Source organism: Andrographis paniculata, unplaced genomic scaffold (assembly GCF_009805555.1).
Source record: "Andrographis paniculata isolate CXL003 unplaced genomic scaffold, ASM980555v1 Contig10END, whole genome shotgun sequence".
Classification (NCBI taxonomy): domain Eukaryota; kingdom Viridiplantae; phylum Streptophyta; class Magnoliopsida; order Lamiales; family Acanthaceae; genus Andrographis; species Andrographis paniculata.
Window position 1 is genome coordinate 731859 of NW_026137380.1, and position 17210 is coordinate 749068.

Consider the following 17210-nt stretch of genomic DNA (forward strand, 5'->3'; position numbering starts at 1 on the left):
CAACACCTATTTATATCACATCATACAACTATTCAAATTCAAAATTTTTACTATTCAAATCCCAATTCAAAATCCAAACCCCCAAACAAACACACCCTTAATTTATCAAGTAGTAATTTTTCTTTTAGTAGTTCACTCAAATACTTATATTTTATACTTACAATCAACTAATATAATATTATTATTTTTATTAGAATTTATATTTAACCATACATATACTTTTGAATCCATAATCCTAATTCACGACTTTACGGCTACAAGTTTATCCTTAAATTATCTTATTATTCTACAAATATGTCAATAATAAAATGTATTTTATATAGCTCTAACCATTTTTTTTATTTATTATTATTTTTAGTAGTAGATTGTGCTATGTGGAGTATTTAATTCCTACAAGATTTAGATCATTAAATTTAAATATACCCATATAGCTAAAGATTTGGCAAAACAAATAATCATACACGGATGGGGGTTGTATTTTTAATTTTGATATTGCATTTAATATTCATCTCTAATTTAAAATACCATATACTATTAAATAATTAAATTTGCATTAAAAACACCAAAATACAAAAACCCTAAACCCAAGTTATAAAAGAATAAAAAAATTAATTAATTTTTATTATTATTATTTATTTTAAAAGAAAATAGTATATTCTTCCTCAGTCCTTTAATAATATATTCATTTTTTCATTTTGGTCATTCTCATTACTGTCTATCTGATATATTACACAAATGTTATTACTTTTATATCATACAATACTAATAGGGTTAATTTAATTTTTTTATCTTTATTTGTATTTTATCCCAATATAATACTAATATTTCTAAAACTCCGTGCAAAAAAATAAATGGATATATAGATATGGGACGGATGAGAGTATATCAAATCGTTATTTTGGATTGTATTGAATATAAGAATCGAATCATATCATATATATAATATTATAGGAACTGATTGTGGGGTTCACTCGTGCAAAAAACTTGAATTTTTAGCAATTTTGTATTTCTTTTAAAATAATTTGATTGGCCATTACTTTTGATTATGGTTATAAAAATATGAATCATATATAATAATTGTTATATATATTTATTTTAATGGTTATTTTTAAATGTATATCCTATATCATATATATCTATATATTTGAGTTGATTGTAGGCTCCACTTTGACAAAAAGCATGAAATAAAAGAATTTTTGCATTTCTTTATAAAAATTTTGATTGGTTAATACATTGATTGACTTATTTAATTTTAAGAGTTTATATATATATATATATATTTATGCAATCTTATATATCTTTTATATATATATATATATATGTTTGAACTTCATTATGAGTTTTATTACAATATAAAATAAAAATTTCTACCTATTTAATGAATATGTTTATAGGTATATGTATATATCGTATTAATATATATGTGTGAGAAAAAAAAAAAAAAATCATATGCATGAAATTTGAATTTAAAATAAAAATAAAAATTGTAATTATTTATTTTATCCTTAAGTAACTTTTTATTTAGATAACATTTGATAATCAAATTATCATTTTTTTTTATTAATAGACATTATATTAAAATATATATTTTTTCATTCCATATATATTGTTCGTACTTTTTATTTCGTCTATTACATATAATTTTTCATTTTAAAAAAAATATAATTATATTTTTAAATTTAATAATTTATAATTTTTAAATTTTAATGAAATTATTATTTATTTTAATAATAATCTAAAAATAATAATCTTCTTAGCTATTTACTAATTATAATTCATAAAAAAAAGGAGGAAATAAAAATTAGTAAATAATTATAATGACATTTATTTTGGTATTGGTATAATTATTTTTACTAAAATAAAAAATAGACACTTTTAATTTTTTTTGAATGACAAAGTCCCATAAGTTATTAAAATTACTCCATAAAAATAAAAAATTAATTTTAAATTGGATATTGTATTAACACAATGTTTTGTTCCTTTAAAGTATGAAGCCAAATGAAATAAATTTATAATTTTATTTGATCTATATAAGTTGTTTATCATTATTTGGTTTGTTTGTTTAGTCTTTTTGATCTAAAATTATTTTATATGAGATATAAATAATTGTATAATTAATATAAATAATAATATTTTATATTAAATATTAATTTTTGTGAAAAAATAATATATTGAGAATGGTGTAAAAAATTTAAATGAATAAAAAATAGAATCATTTAAATAGAATGAAGAATTTTTATTTTAATTTAAAATATTATATTAAATATCTATTTATTCCATATTAAAAATATTATTATAATATTATAGTATTATTTTAGTTATATTACATATTTTATTTCAAATATATAAAATAAATCATAATTTTTTATTATTAGATATTTAGTTTTTATAATTTATGTTTAAATAATACTTTATGTTTTATCCAATTGTATGTTCATTTGACCAGGTACAAATTTTTTAAAATATATATAAAAATAACATTTTATACTTTTTAGGATAAAGAAAAAGTAAAAAAAAAAATTGCTATTTTTTTATTAAACAATGACTCAAAATAAATTCAGATGACAACCGAAAAAAAAATTGAATTAATATTGTCTTTTTAAAAATCTTTAGCCATTGTTATTTATTTAATTATTATCTTTTATAAAAATTTATTATTCTTAAACTTATCAAAATATTAAAATACATGAAAAATAAACATAAAATCTAATAAAAATATTTTTAATAATATATTTTAAAATAAATTGTAAAAATTAATATACAGTATTTACATTGTATTTTTTTTTTCCTTGACTGCACCGTGCATAGCACGGGCCTCCCGCTAGTATACTAATATATAGATAGATATAGGACGATCGTATGCATGGCCTTAATTCGTAGTTAGGAAAGATAATTACATTTAATGATTTTATTTTTTGGATTAGTATAACTCTAACTACTCTACTCCTCCCCTTGAACGCCGGACCTAACTCAGGCTCCAATTAAATTAAATACTGAGTATAATTTTTTTTTGAGCTTTTTAAATTTATCAAAAATGAATATATAATACTTTTTTCCTCCTATATCTAAATTTATGCTATTGTTTTTTTGCTTGTTATTATCCAAATATATATATATATTTTTATTAAAAATCATTTTTTTTTTATTTTTTCATTATAAAAGAAAAAGATTATAATTTTGCCCACATTTTTTTAATCCAATCGAATAAACATAGTTTTAGATGAGGGAGATAATATAATAAGTATTTTATAAAAAAATATATTTAATATAATATTTTTTAAGAGCATTATTGATACAATATCAAAATAAAACAAATTGCAGCTTTTTTATTACTTTAATTTTTTTAAAATATACAATTTTCATAATTTTTTTAATAAAAAATATAGTTAATAAAATATTATATATAATTATTATTTAAATATAAATATAAATACATAATCAAAGTAAACAAAGTCAAAAGTTGTTGGTTACATTTGGAGTGTGTTCTTCTAAATTTAATTTATTTTTGTAAATAATAATTTATACTATATATTTTGTGAAGAAAGAAATAAAAATCTATTTTAAAAAAATAAAATTGGATGATTATATTGTAAAAACTTAGAAAGAATAGAGCCTTGCATTTAGAATTCTAAGCTTTTATTTATTATTTTAATGGATCTGTATCAAAATTGTAAGGATTTGTTCACTTAATTTTCAGACGTATCAATTTCTATAAATATTATTAAAAAATATAATATATATACACTAACACCATCTTCGTCACAATTCAAATTATTATTTTTTTTTCAGTTTAGATTATAAACTGAATCATTTAAATTCAGTATCACGCTCTGAATGTCTAAAATTAATTATATATTTATATTAATTATATTATTTAATATCATAAATTAAAAATGATTAACTTCTAATTATATAGCAAACTGTTGAATTTATTATATTAGCATATGATCCGAACAGTCTTTTCTATTTCAAACTATTATCTCTTTTTAATTTTAGAAAAAGTAATTATACTAATATCAAAATACTTCAATTACAAATATACAATTACACATATAATTACATTTATTAAAAACAAAAAAAAAAGGGAGATGGCAAAAATGTAAAAAACCTCTTTTAACACTTTCAAGTAGCCAACGATATACTACTTTCTCCATACACAAACTAATGTCCCTGTCTGGGAGTTCAACAACTATTGTCATATTTCATTTTTTAAATATAAATTTTATATTTTTATCTTTTATTCATTTATTACTTTTAATCTCTACCATACATTTAAGGACAAATTTGTTTATTCATAATAAAAAGACAATCACCTAAACAACCGTGCAAATATACTTTAGGACAATAGAAATTGGACGGATGAAGTATTATTTTTCGTAATTTATTACGAAACTTCAAAAGACTTATTTTCAAAAGGATCGGAAATAATACTCCCTCCGTCCTAATACAATAATCTTGTTTACCATTTTTGTCCGTCCCAAAACAATAGTCTCATTTTCATAAACAATCATATCATCGTAAAACTATCCCTACTTTTTCATTATTATTACATAATTGCCACATACTTTTTATACTAAGGACAAAAAAGTCATTTATCTATATTTTTACCTATTTATAAACTATACATTTGTACGAAGGGAGTATATTTTATCTATTTATAAAGAGTAACCAATTGAATACTCTATTCTATGATGACCCATTTAGTTACGAAGACGGTAAGTAGTGACAAGCTTATAAATAGCAACTAAGTCATTATCACTAATCGAATAAGACAAAACACATTCTTGTATTACCTCATCGGAAACATGGATTGTACGGTTCAGATCATTTCCAGGGATATTATTCGGCCGTCGGCGCCGACTCCCGACCACCTCAAAACCCACAAACTATCCATTCTCGATCAGCTCGCTGCGCCTGTTTACATTTCTCTCGTCTTCTTCTACCACCGGAATTCCTCCAACCACGACCCGGCCGCCGTCTGCCGCCGCCTCCGCCAGTCCCTATCAAAGACACTCGCCGTATTCTATCCCCTCGCCGGAAAAATCGACCCGGAGAACTTCGCCGTCGATTGCGACGACACCGGCGCCGAGTTCGTCGAAGCCCGCGCCGGTGCTCGACTCGCCGATCTGCTGCGAGATCCTCAAATGGAGATTCTGCAGAAGCTCCTCCCGATCGATCCACTCGGCGGCGTTTACGCCGGCGACGGCCCGATTGTGGCGGTGCAGGTCAATTTCTTCGACTGCGGTGGAATGGCGGTGGCGGCGTGCGCCGCCCACAAGGTCGTCGACAACGATTCGTTGTTGGATTTCCTCACGACGTGGGCGGCGATCTGTCGCGGCGGCGAGGCGCCGGAATCCCGCCGGAAATTCGGCGCCGTCGCGCGGCACTTCCCGGCGAGAGACCTCTCCGATCATGACATCTCACCGGCGCTATTTCTCGCCGACGACAGCCTGGTGACAAAGAGATTCATCTTCGATAAGGACAAGATTTCGTTCCTTCGAAACTCAGCGAGGTCGGAAACGGTGAAAGATCCGACGAGGGTCGAATCCCTGTCGGCGTTTGTCTGGAAACATTTTCTCGATAAGAAATTATCGATCCCACCGCCGCTGGACTGCGGCGGCCGGGAAACCGCGTTCAACGGCGTGCACGTGGTGAACATAAGGTCACGTGCCGACCCGTCGCTTCAATTCAACGAAGCCTTCGGCAACGCATGCTTCCTGACGCAGGCGGTCGGCGGCGCCGCCGCTGGCGACGGCGATGCTCCGCCGCAGCTTTTCGATCTCGCGGCGAGGCTGCGGCGGGCGATAAGGAAAGTGGACGCGGAGTATGTGAGCGAGACGGAGACAAGGTTTCTGGCGGAGATGGAGGAGCTGAGCCAGGCGGTGGAGTCCGGCGAGGTGGAGGGGGTTCTGTTCAGCAGCTGGTGCAGATTTCCGGTGTACGAGGTGGACTACGGTTGGGGGATTCCCGATTGGGTGTGCACGACGGTGCTGCTGCTGAGAAATCTGGCGATTCTGATGAACAGCAGGAGCGGGGAGGAGATCGAGCTGTGGATCAATCTGCCGCCGGCGGAGGTGGACTCGTTCGCCGGAGATTTCCTGCGGATTGGCTCTGCAAATTAGGGTTTGGTGGAGTGGACGATCTTGGGAGCTCCGGGGAGTTCAACACCATACTCATCCTTTCTCACTGATGAATCTTCCATATGAGTGTTTTTAACTAATAAAAATATATTCTCTCTCCCCACCCAATTTATTTTCTAATTTCATCTCAAAACAATAGCATATTTTTTAATTATATACCTAATATAATAAATAATCATTTTAACTTACAATATATATAACACAAATATCAAATTTATGTGCAAAAATTCCAGTCCGATCATCAGTCAAACCCCTACACTATCAAGCCTCCTTTATTTATATATTGGAAGTACTTTATTGATTTTTTTTTACTTCAATACAGTAACTGCCAGCCGTATTTATAAATATATCACAATCATTTTAAGGATAGAAGAGATTATTTTCTTTTATAAAAATGTGTTTGCTTTCATTTCACTTATACATACTATTTCAATAAAAATATATTATTATTATTATTTTTTTTATAACGTGAGAATCCACGGTCGTTATTTAAAAATATGTGTTGGATCTTTTTATATATATATATATATAATATGTATTTGGTTTAATTCAAATTCAAATACTCATTATTCAATTTATACAATTCAACATAAAAAAATATATATATTTCTATCTCAAATCCTATATCTATCTATATGAAAAAGAAATGATATAACAAATGAGATTTCTTATTTCTACATATGGTACTTTGAATTTGGAACGAGTACGAAGAATTTTTTTTTTTTTTTTCATATTTCATTAAAGAATATATATATATTTTTAATTCTAATCAAAATATACTTAACTTTAATATAAGTTACAAATATATCATTCCATATATACATAAAATACAAAGGGTAAAAATATAAAAATAAAATAAAATAAAATTGTAATCATAAAATTATATATTTAAACCTTCAATACCTATAACTAGGGATGGAGAATTTTACTAAACATACCTAGATATCGACTTATTGTACCGTATCGTGTCGAAAATATCGAAAATTTTAGTATACCGAAAATTTCGGTACAGTATAGATATCGTACCGAAGTTTTCGGTACGGTATTGGTATAAATTTTCAGAAAGTTCGGTATTTCGGTATGATACTGTACCGATATTATTTTTATTAAATAATTTAATTATTAATATAAATAATAATTATTAATTTTTAAAAAAATCATAACAAAAAAAATATGTAAACTATTGAAAATTTATTGATTTTTTCATAATATTTTTGTGGTGGAGAATTGTGGTATTTATAAATTTTTTTAATTATTTTGAAATTTAAAATTATATTTTCGGTATAATCGGTATATACAGGTATTTACCGAAATCAAAATTTTTGGTATAAGCTGTATATACCGGTATCGAACCGAAATTGAAATTTTCGGTATAAACGGTATATACTGGTACCGTGTCAAAAATTTCGGTATACCAAAATTTGATATATTGAAACTTTCAGTACGATATCGGTATCAACCGTTATTTTCGGTACTATGCCATCCCTACCTATAGGTCTTTTGAGTTTTATATTTACTTAAAGTCTTTTGAGTTTTTATATTTACTCGTAATACACCCAAAAAGTAAACGATTACTTAATTTTCATATTAAAAAAAAATAATAAAAAAATAAAGAGGACGTTACTATTTTAACTACGAATAGGACATGACTCAAACACGCAACCAACCTTTAATTTATTTATTTATTTTTATTATTACTTTTTCCTAATGAATTGATTGGTATTAATTGACTCCTAATTAACTCTGATTTAATGATGACCACAAAATTTCCCGTGGATTCATCTTCTGACTTTAGTAACGTACTCAAATTCCCTTTCCTCAATTACATACATATATATTTATATATATATATATATATAAGCCAAACTTCATATAATAATAGTCCAAAAAGTAATAGCCACTAAGGACAATGACACAGTGATAATATTACATAAAAGCACATAATCTGTTGAAAAATATTTATTCAATCAATATTTAATTGTATACTATATATAAGGATGTCTCACCGCTTGATCTACAAGGGTTTCACGGTAAGAATGGTCACATTGTGTCAATATGGATCAATATTTTTTTAATATAAAATACATAAAATTGTGTCAATAACATAAATAAATAAAAAAAATGTTAAAATCTCTTATATTATTTTTCTAGAAAAAAAATTATTTTTGTCCCAATATAATCAAAATTCATCAATTTTGGTTTCAATATAAATTTTTTTATTAATTTTGGTCTCAATATAATCAAAACTCATCATTTTTGGTCTCAATATAACTAAAAGTCATCATTCTTGGTCCCAATATAAAATTTTTATCAATTTTAGTCCAAATATAACTAAAACTCATAATTTTTTTGTCCCAATATAATCAAACATTATCTTTTTTTGGTCCCACCGTTAACAAACCGACGGAAAATGCTAACGTGGAATTGCAAGATTGTGCAATTTCTTCAAATATAAATATAAGGTTTGATTTCTTTTTACTTCAATATTTTCCGTCAGTTTGTTGACGGTAGAACAAAAAAAGATAAAGTTTGATTATATTAGAACAAAAAATGATGAGTTTTTGTTATATTGGGACTAAAATTGATAAATTTTTTATATTGGAATAAAAATTGATAAATTTTGGTTATATTGTGACAAAAAACGATGAGTTTTGATTATATTAAAACCAAAATTGATAAAATTTTTATATTAAAATTAAAATTGACAAATTTTGATTATATTGAAACTAAAAATAATTCTTTCCCAACTTTTAAATTTATTGCAAAAGCTACGAAAATATTTTAGAGCGGAAAGAAATGAGCATCTTATTACTAACTGAATAATATGTGATGAGACGTAAAAGTACAGATTGACTAGCCGAGGATTTTCCACACAAAACTTTATTGGCTATTGAATCGTTTGATACTTTAATTTACTATAACTAAAATTTTAGTAATTAATTTAGTTATGAAGGTCACCTGTGGCTGCTGCACGTGTTTAATTAATCAACCAACATCTTATATATTCTACAATCGTATATAGCCATTATCAAAATTGAATTTCTGATCTAAAAATAAGAGAATTCAATTAATATTACACATCCACTCTAATTTTCTTTCTTTTTTAAATTTACCAAATATTATTGTTGCTTATATATATATATATATATATTTTTTTTTATTTAGTATTTTCATGTAATAAATAGTTTTTAAGATGAACGTAAAGATATATAAATGTATACAAAGACATAAACTAACAATATATAATATAATATAATTACTTGTGATAGTAAGGTTATAAATTCAAATCCCGACAATCTCCTCCAAGCAACTCGTGCCTGTCTAGGTGCTCTTCTTGCAGAACTGAGGAATTATTATTATATTTTTTTAACAATATTTTTTTTTCAAATTTTACTATTTGGACTTGTATTTTTTCTCTTACAAAATACTTCATCGAACATTATTTTCGTACCAAACTCAAACAAAATTTTTTTCCAACTCAAAAAGGAAACACATTGATTTATCATTGGACATGCAGTGAAGTACGAAAGTGGGTTTTGAGAGAAGCTTCTGCTCCTCGTAACTTCCTCTGCCCTTCCCACAGATACTCATATCATCGTCAAAATCTCTTATCTAGATTTTCCATCGTCGTTCTCCTTCCCAGAAATTCACAATGGAATTGGAGTCCATCAACATTAACAATAATAATTATTATTATTATTAATTTCCTGCATATAAATACGTCCGAAACCTGCGCCACCAAATCGCCTTACCTCAATCCTTCCACGAAATCAACGATGGACGTTCATCGCCACCGTCGAATTCAAGGCCGATCACCCAAATCCGACGGCCAGAAAGAAACCTCCAAAAAGAGCAGCAACAATGCACTCAAAGTTAAGTACATCTCCAGCCCCATGAGGGTCAAGACAAGCCCCTCCCGGTTCCGATCCATAGTCCAGAAACTCACCGGAAAAAACTCCGATGCCGAGCGCTGCATCGCCGCCGCTGACTACGATGACAGGTTTCACGAGGTTACCGATGATTTCATAGGCACGCCATATGCGGAGACGATGGAGAGGCACGGTCGAGACGGGTTTTATCCGGTCGGAGTTTTTTCGTCGACATTGCCGCCGACAGAGGTTTCTCCGGGGATGTATTATCCTTATCAGATGGAATTTCTGCAAAGCTATGATCAGCATATGCAAAACTTGTAATAAGCTTGTTTTTTCAACTTCTTTTTCGAAGTTTTCGAGTATTACGAAGAAATTTGTTAAGAACAATGTTTCAATGTCCTATCATGCGTCACATTTGGTTTTCGATTATATCGCGCATTATTTGTATCGGGATGAGGCCTTCTGTTCTGATGGCTTCTTTGTTTGGGTTGGGGCTGATGAAGTACACCGTCGGTAGTCCACGAACCTGCAGCCACGATTACTTCGTGTTATCGTAAAAAGATGTAAAAAGTAAGAAATAGTTATTTTCGATAATTAATCATCGGTGTTTAAGAGAATCACCTGCATATCGCGAGCAAATTCGTATTCTTCATCCGTGTCGACCTTCACAATTATAGCGTTTTCATACTCGACCGCAAGCTGTGGTATGATAAAACGAGATTAGAGCGAGCGAAGAACAACACAAAATACATAAAGAAAATTCAATCGATAAACACAAACTTTTTAACGTTCGCTTCTAATAAACCATTTCATAATTTAGGCGCAACCGAGTTGAGATGAACTCGAATCAATGTATTCAAAGAGCACTCTACTTTACACACGACCGAAAGATCACTGTTAAAAACTACGCCTAAAGTGTACCAAAATTGCCCATAAAAGCTTCCGGCAGAAATACGGCGACAATCAGCCAATTATCATTACACACTCAAATTCAACTCATTTTCGCCTACCTCGACAAATTTTTTATCATTACACGTAGTCGTGATTATCAACAGCTAAACCATCAATCATTAGCCCGACCCCAGTAAATAATAGTCTTAGAACCTCACTACGGCAATAACTACATTGCTTCTAATCCAGAAATGTGACAAGTGTTCTTTCTTTCGAGCACCTACAATAAACTCTATCGAAGCAATTTAATACAATCTACACCACATCAGAAACAAATCCAAAATAAAACATTGAAATCCTGAACAAATGTAACATTTCCTACCATTTGGAAGCCATTGTTAACACAATCTATACTACATCAGAAAAAAGATCGAAGAGAACATCGAAATCTCGAATAAATGAAATGTAACATTTCCTACCATTTCAAGTTCCTGCGCCATCAAAATACAAGGACCACACCATGTAGCATAAAAATCGAGAACCAAAGGTGCATTCCTCTCTCCCTTAACCAAATCCTGAACTTCTTTTGCAGAGAGCTTTTTCTGTAGAAATTTGATTAAATGAATCCATAAATAAAAGGCGATCATCATACTGTAATCGAACAATGCCAAAAGATGCATAATCAACCAGCCAATTACAATAACTTTCAGAAATCAATGCTCAGAACCGAAGCAAAATAACGAAGTTCAGAAATTCAACTACAAGGAAACAGCCAAAACCCAAAGCAAATAAATACCACGAGATAGTCATCGTGGATGTATTTCCCAGCAGCAGGCCTGCAAAGAAGCTTTCTCGGGAGCATTTTAATCGAGAGTGTTGATGGTCTGGAGCTGATTAGGGTGGACGAGGAGAAGAACAAGGCGTTCGGCTTCTTTAATTTCAACGAACAATTGGAATTGAGGAGCGGTGGAGACGCCATGTTCAATGTCACAACGGAGCTTTGCATTGTGAATTAGCTCGACAGCTCTGCAGTTATGGCGATGGTGAAGGTTGGATAGGGTTTGTTAGAGAAGGGTTTCGATTCGGGCCGACAGTAAGAGGGATATTGCAGAGGTTTTGAGAAAAAACGTATTTTTATTTCTTTGCCATTTTGTTTTTTCATACATGGGTGTGTTTGTTAGGTTTTTTTTTTTTTTCAATTTCACTTTTCATTCAAATTTTTTTAAAAAATATTAAATTAAATATTTATTTTTTATATTATATTAAAAATTAATTTTATATTTAAAATATAATTAATTAATAATTCTGAATAAAAGAAGTATCAGTATAAAAGTTCTGTTTACTTTACTGCCCATAAAACGTGAGAAGCCTGCGTCCAAGCTGCTCGGCCCGCCTCCCGCCGTGTTTCCATTGCCGCGGCCGGAGGCCACTTCAGTTAATCCCAAAGCGCACCAGCGTAAGTTCCTTTGCGGCAACATCTAAGCTCCGTTAAGAATTACCATTCCCTATTTTTTTATTTTATTTTTTTTCGAATTTGGGGACAAATAATTGGGTGTATTGAAAATTTCACGGCGTTAATGTTCAGAGAAAGCTTTTGCTCTTGAAGAAGGGATTTGTATTCGTGCTGAAATTTCTGGTGGTTTTTTCCATGGTTTGATGTTATCCAATCGAAAAACCCTAAGGGATTATTAATTTTCTCTTGGCAACGATTGAACGAACATTCCTGTGTCCAGTGGAATTTGTGGTGGCAGAATTTGTTTAGGAGACAATCTGGACATGCTTTTCGTGAACTGCACCTGCAAAATTTAATCCAAATTGCATTCTGAATATCTGTGTGATTGAATCAATTACATGTTGTGGATGAATTAGTTCAGTTTCTATCGATCCATCTCATGCTGTTCATATGCGATCTTCCCCTTTCGAATCGAGTACGATCTCTGTGATGTTTACGTGGTTATCGATACATTGTTGAATGCACCACCTCGTTTTGCAGCACTGTTGCTTGGATTCTAGTTTGCTTCCCCTATCTATGGCAACCATTTCAGCATGGATGTTAAATTTCTCAGGTTGCAATGTTCAATTCATCTTTATTTAACTCAATTTTCATCGTGTTCATCTTATAGATTATGCTGTTGAATATCTGAATTTGTTTTTACATTATTGAATTTTCATGTTCTAGGAATCAGGAATCTGCCAAAGGGTGTAGATTACCCTTTTCCGCCATTCCAGGATCATCGTCGATTTAGTAAATATGGATTTAACAAGTTTCGATATGGGGCTGGATTAATCTCAAGGACGGTAATCATAGTTGATTTCTACTTCCGATATAGAGATTTTGACACTCGATGTTCGACTGTTAATTTTCTTCCAATACATTTTGCAGAATCCAAGTCTGGAGATCCCTTTTTTTCATCATCAGCATTCACGCCCTCGCCCTGCTCGTATTTTATCTGCTGAAAGAAATTATGAACCGAGCCACCAAAGTTCTCGCAAAGAGCCATTTTGGCTAAATCCTTTCCGAGAGGCTCTCTGGTAGAGCTTTAACTTTGTTAGATAGTTTATTTAGATTAGGAAGTTCGATAATACTTCATTGATTCTTTAGGATTCGATTCTCAATAATGTAAAAAACTGAAGCAAGCAATTTCTTGCAGGAACACTCGAAGTTTACTTGTGTTCTTAGCCGAACAACCAGGCCAGCTGAAGTACATCGAATGGCCAAGCTTTCGCAGCACGGTTTGCCTTTTGATTTGATTAATGTTTGTCGACCTTTCCCGGGAAGTAGTTTTTTCGATTCTTTCTGTTTCTATGTTTCCTGCAGCTGAGGACTGCTCTCTTGACCCTCGTCATCGTTGCTCTGCTCATTGTCGCGCTGTCGTCGGTCGACTCGGCTTTGTCGTATCTGCTGGCTTTGTTTCTGAGGAGAAAGGCTTAACCTCAGAAAACAATTTGTGCTGCTGATAGAGTCCATTTTCAGGTTAGCACACACTTTCATTGGTTACTAATATTGCATTTTGTTACAACATTTCACTCGTATCCATGGTATTAAATTTTGGGTATTTATCATATGCCTAAGTGAAATTTCCCTTGCAATGTTTTTGGCAAGATATAAATTATTGCTGGAAAACCTGATTTTTCAAAATTTATCCAAAATTTTCATAATCTTGACCGATTTTTTTTTTCTTTTTTTTTTCAAAATTTTTAAATATAACTTTTAGAACAGAGACAGTCGCGTTTTATGTTAGTTGGGTAGATAGATGCTAATGTAACTCTACTTGATTTTAAATATTGTATTTAATAATAAAAAAAGTATATTATTAGTGAAATTAGATTATTCTTTAAATTCATTGTTTAGTTTGAATTTTTATTATCATTTATGTATTAGTGTGTTGACTTTCTTATTTAAATAATAATTATTTATTTATTTTGTATACTAGATATAAATTATTTTTACTTTAAAACATTTTCATTTAAATTTCTCAAATATTTGTAATGATTTTCAAGTTATATATATATATATATACAATAATGATTTCCAGTGTAATTTTCATAAATTTACATGTCTGAAACTGAGGTTTAATAGCTCATATCTTGCTTGTTGATTCAATTGTGCATTTTGGTATGGTATAGTTACATGAATGTTTTTAATAATAATGAATTTATACAACAATCACTCATAATTGTAGAAGCAACATAAAATGCTATTTAAACAACACATTCAGTTCCATCATAAAAGGTAATATATTATATGAAAATAATTTGGTAGAAAAATCTCTATTATTGAAAAATACTACATAATTAAATGATTGGTCAGTCTGGTGGTGTGGGGAGAGTAAATTTGTTACCGTGATAAATGATTGATCAAAGCATACCTGATGTTCAACTAAAATACAAGACTAAGACGTCCCTAAAGGGATGGCTGGTGTGCGGGAAGTGAGCTTCTGACCATGAGATCATGAGTTCAAATTCCGGAGCTTCGAGGTTCACCCACCAAACATAATTCTTCTAGTATGATTTGTCGTGTTAGGTTTAGTTTGCTGGGTATTAAGTTCGGGCAGAGATTGTCAATTGCAACTAATTAAAAACCCAATGAAATTTTGTACTCTAGATTGAAGATACCCCTAAATCTGAATATATTGTCAATTCATAGTATGCATGTGTTACTGAAATATTGTGTAAACCAATTATGATGTATTGTTTAACTTGTATTTGTATTATAATATGTTCAATATTAATTTATACATTATGTCCTATTAATTTATACTTCATGTGTTGATTGGCCGTAACAAGCACCCTAACTACCACCCACACCAAAAACAAAAAAAAAAAAACTATGAACACAACTTGGCCACTAAGGACCAAATCCTCAACAACTAAAAGTAATTCAAACCCATTTGGGTAGTCAGTCATACATTCATTATAATGAAACCAACTTGAGTGAACCGCTCTTCTGGATTGGCCATTGATCATATATCTAAACTCACATTCTTTTGGTCCCATAAGGATGATATGGTGGTGTAGGGAGCGGTCCCAACTTACCTTATCGGACCTAGGTTGCAGGATATTAGGTTCAATCGAGATTTACTCATTGCGGAAACTCACATTCTTCTACTGAAAAATTAGGCAACCTTTGATGAAATTGATTCAGCTGTTTGTACAAGTTAGGAGACTAAAAAAGTAATAGCTGCACTAATGTTCATCAAGATCAATATCTTAACAAAAACTTGTTTGTAATAAAGTTCCTCATCGAAAGCCCTTCCTAGGACATCACACTGAATCGAAACAATCATTCGCACCATAGGTTCTTTCTAACTTAACAGACAATTGCCAAAACTAGAGGCGGCTCAACCCAAAAAAACAACGATTAGGGTCGCATTCTTCAAACCAAAACATTCACTCTTCAAAAAAATCACAAACTATCATATTTACCTTGTTCGCACCTTTTCGACAATATATATGAGATTCCATTCTACCATTAACTTCAAATGAACACACTTAAAATCTCCATCTTGATCACAATTCACAAACACAATATACACATAACAAACATATCTACAAACACAGAACAAGAAAAAAATCATTACCTCAAAAGCCCTCTTCTCAAGAAGTGAGGCTCGAATAAGACTCGAGCCTCCCATTATCCCGAATGTCGAGAGCTTTCAAAAGCGCGACAGCCTTGCTCTTCCCCTTCTCGCTCCCGCTCTCAGCCACCTCGACAATCCCATCAACAACCCTCGACTCCATCTTCCCCTTCACATCATTCGCAACCTCTTGACCCCCACATTGCACCAAATTCAGCAGCGCCGAGATCACATTCTCCTTTGTCCTGAAACTCGACCCCGTCGCATTATCCAGCATATCCATCAACACTTCCATCCCCAACGCCTTCTTAAAAACCTCCCAACTCTCCTCACATCCGGCGACCTGCGCGATCACCGCCGTCGCGTCCTCGATGAGCCCTACCCTCCCATCCTTAACCACCAATGTAAACAGGGCCTGGACCGCCCCGAGCTCCACCATCTGAGCCCGGTTCAGCGGATACAGAGCCACGCCGAAAAGAGCTCTCAGAGCATCCTTGATGGACCGGGCGGCCGAGCCCTGGCTCCTCACAATCTCCACCAGGCCGAAGATTATGTCTCTCTTGTGGCCTATGATCGGGCGGTAGGGTTCGAAGCTCAACAGGCTGAAAATGGTGGCGGCAGCGCATTGCGCGACGAATGGAGTCGCCGGATGGCGGAGCGCGTGGGAGAGCGCGTCGAGCACGCCGTGTGACGACATGAGGTGATCCTTGGAAGAAATTGAGAGATTCAGCAGCGTCGCGGCGGCGTTCTCCTGCAGAATCACCGCCGGCGCGTACAGCGACTCGGCGATCAACGGCACGGCGTTGGCTTCCGCGATCAGCGGCCGGCTGTCGGCGTCGTTCTTCGAGAGGAGACGCAGCTCGCAGATTGCCTCCGTCCGCGTCTGCTCCGATACTGAGGTCAGTTTTCCAACTAGCGTTTTTATAGCTCTCCTCTTTACGGCGTCCATGGCGGATACCTACAGATCCACAAATCACGACCTGGATTAGCTCGACTGTAGCTTTAAGCTTTCTCTGATCTGAATTTGAGGATGAAGGAATCGAACTAACTCCTCGTTGCGGTTGGGTGGGTTTATGTTGACTCTGAATAAATAATGTGGGGAATTAGGGTTTGGTCAAATTAGGGGTGTGTTTGTTTGGGGGTTAGATTTTGAATTGGAATTTGAATAGTAAAAATTTTGAATTTGAATAATTACGTGATATAAATAGTATTGATGTGATATTTTGAAT

At 32.1% G+C, this 17210-nt stretch overlaps 5 protein-coding genes across 8 annotated transcripts; 3 read left to right on the forward strand and 2 right to left on the reverse strand.

Annotated features, from left to right (window-relative positions):
• The first annotated feature begins 4767 nt into the window (after nt 1–4767).
• Nucleotides 4768–6261, forward strand: LOC127246641 (stemmadenine O-acetyltransferase-like). The gene has a single exon (XM_051268128.1). The coding sequence runs from the start codon at nt 4806–4808 to the stop codon at nt 6120–6122; it is 1317 nt and encodes a 438-aa protein (XP_051124085.1). The 5' UTR covers nt 4768–4805; the 3' UTR covers nt 6123–6261.
• A 3639-nt stretch (nt 6262–9900) lies between these two features.
• On the forward strand, nt 9901–10411 carry LOC127251429 (uncharacterized). Its single transcript, XM_051275151.1, has one exon. It carries the CDS (start codon nt 9917–9919, stop codon nt 10331–10333), a length of 417 nt encoding a protein of 138 aa, XP_051131108.1. The 5' UTR covers nt 9901–9916; the 3' UTR covers nt 10334–10411.
• On the reverse strand, nt 10328–12039 carry LOC127251337 (thioredoxin-like protein CITRX2, chloroplastic). Its single transcript, XM_051275034.1, has 4 exons — nt 11700–12039; nt 11383–11505; nt 10634–10711; nt 10328–10538 (listed from the first exon to the last, which is right to left on the reverse strand). The coding sequence occupies exons 1-4, from the start codon at nt 11907–11909 to the stop codon at nt 10422–10424; spliced, it is 528 nt and encodes a 175-aa protein (XP_051130991.1). The 5' UTR covers nt 11910–12039; the 3' UTR covers nt 10328–10421.
• Nucleotides 12040–12224: 185 nt separating this feature from the next.
• On the forward strand, nt 12225–15141 carry LOC127245875 (uncharacterized). Of its 4 annotated transcripts, none has more exons than XM_051267021.1 (7): nt 12225–12359; nt 12897–12969; nt 13083–13201; nt 13287–13435; nt 13555–13636; nt 13722–13877; nt 14715–15141. In XM_051267021.1, the coding sequence occupies exons 2-6, from the start codon at nt 12933–12935 to the stop codon at nt 13833–13835; spliced, it is 501 nt and encodes a 166-aa protein (XP_051122978.1). In that variant the 5' UTR covers nt 12225–12359; nt 12897–12932; the 3' UTR covers nt 13836–13877; nt 14715–15141. The 4 variants fall into 4 exon arrangements, with proteins under 4 accessions (XP_051122978.1, XP_051122976.1, XP_051122966.1 ...); XM_051267019.1 differs by having other exon boundaries at nt 14796–15141; XM_051267009.1 differs by having other exon boundaries at nt 13722–15141.
• Nucleotides 15142–15984: 843 nt separating this feature from the next.
• Nucleotides 15985–17102, reverse strand: LOC127245874 (U-box domain-containing protein 11). Its single transcript, XM_051266993.1, has one exon. The coding sequence runs from the start codon at nt 16928–16930 to the stop codon at nt 16001–16003; it is 930 nt and encodes a 309-aa protein (XP_051122950.1). The 5' UTR covers nt 16931–17102; the 3' UTR covers nt 15985–16000.
• Between the last annotated feature and the right edge of the window lie 108 nt (nt 17103–17210).

Excerpts from the sequence above, each read along its gene's own strand:
- LOC127246641 (XM_051268128.1), top strand. The coding sequence starts at position 4,806 with ATGGATTGTACGGTTCAGATCATTTCCAGGGATATTATTCGGCCGTCG.
- LOC127251429 (XM_051275151.1), top strand. The coding sequence starts at position 9,917 with ATGGACGTTCATCGCCACCGTCGAATTCAAGGCCGATCACCCAAATCC.
- LOC127251337 (XM_051275034.1), bottom strand. The coding sequence starts at position 11,909 with ATGCAAAGCTCCGTTGTGACATTGAACATGGCGTCTCCACCGCTCCTC. Across the intron at positions 11,506-11,699 it reads TCCACGATGACTATCTCGTG|AAAAAGCTCTCTGCAAAAGA; the intron begins GTATTTATTTGC and ends AAATTTCTACAG. Across the intron at positions 10,539-10,633 it reads AATTTGCTCGCGATATGCAG|GTTCGTGGACTACCGACGGT; the intron begins GTGATTCTCTTA and ends TCGTGGCTGCAG.
- LOC127245875 (XM_051267009.1), top strand. The coding sequence starts at position 12,933 with ATGGCAACCATTTCAGCATGGATGTTAAATTTCTCAG. Across the intron at positions 13,202-13,286 it reads CTGGATTAATCTCAAGGACG|AATCCAAGTCTGGAGATCCC; the intron begins GTAATCATAGTT and ends TACATTTTGCAG. Across the intron at positions 13,637-13,721 it reads GGCCAAGCTTTCGCAGCACG|CTGAGGACTGCTCTCTTGAC; the intron begins GTTTGCCTTTTG and ends TGTTTCCTGCAG.
- LOC127245874 (XM_051266993.1), bottom strand. The coding sequence starts at position 16,930 with ATGGACGCCGTAAAGAGGAGAGCTATAAAAACGCTAGTTGGAAAACTG.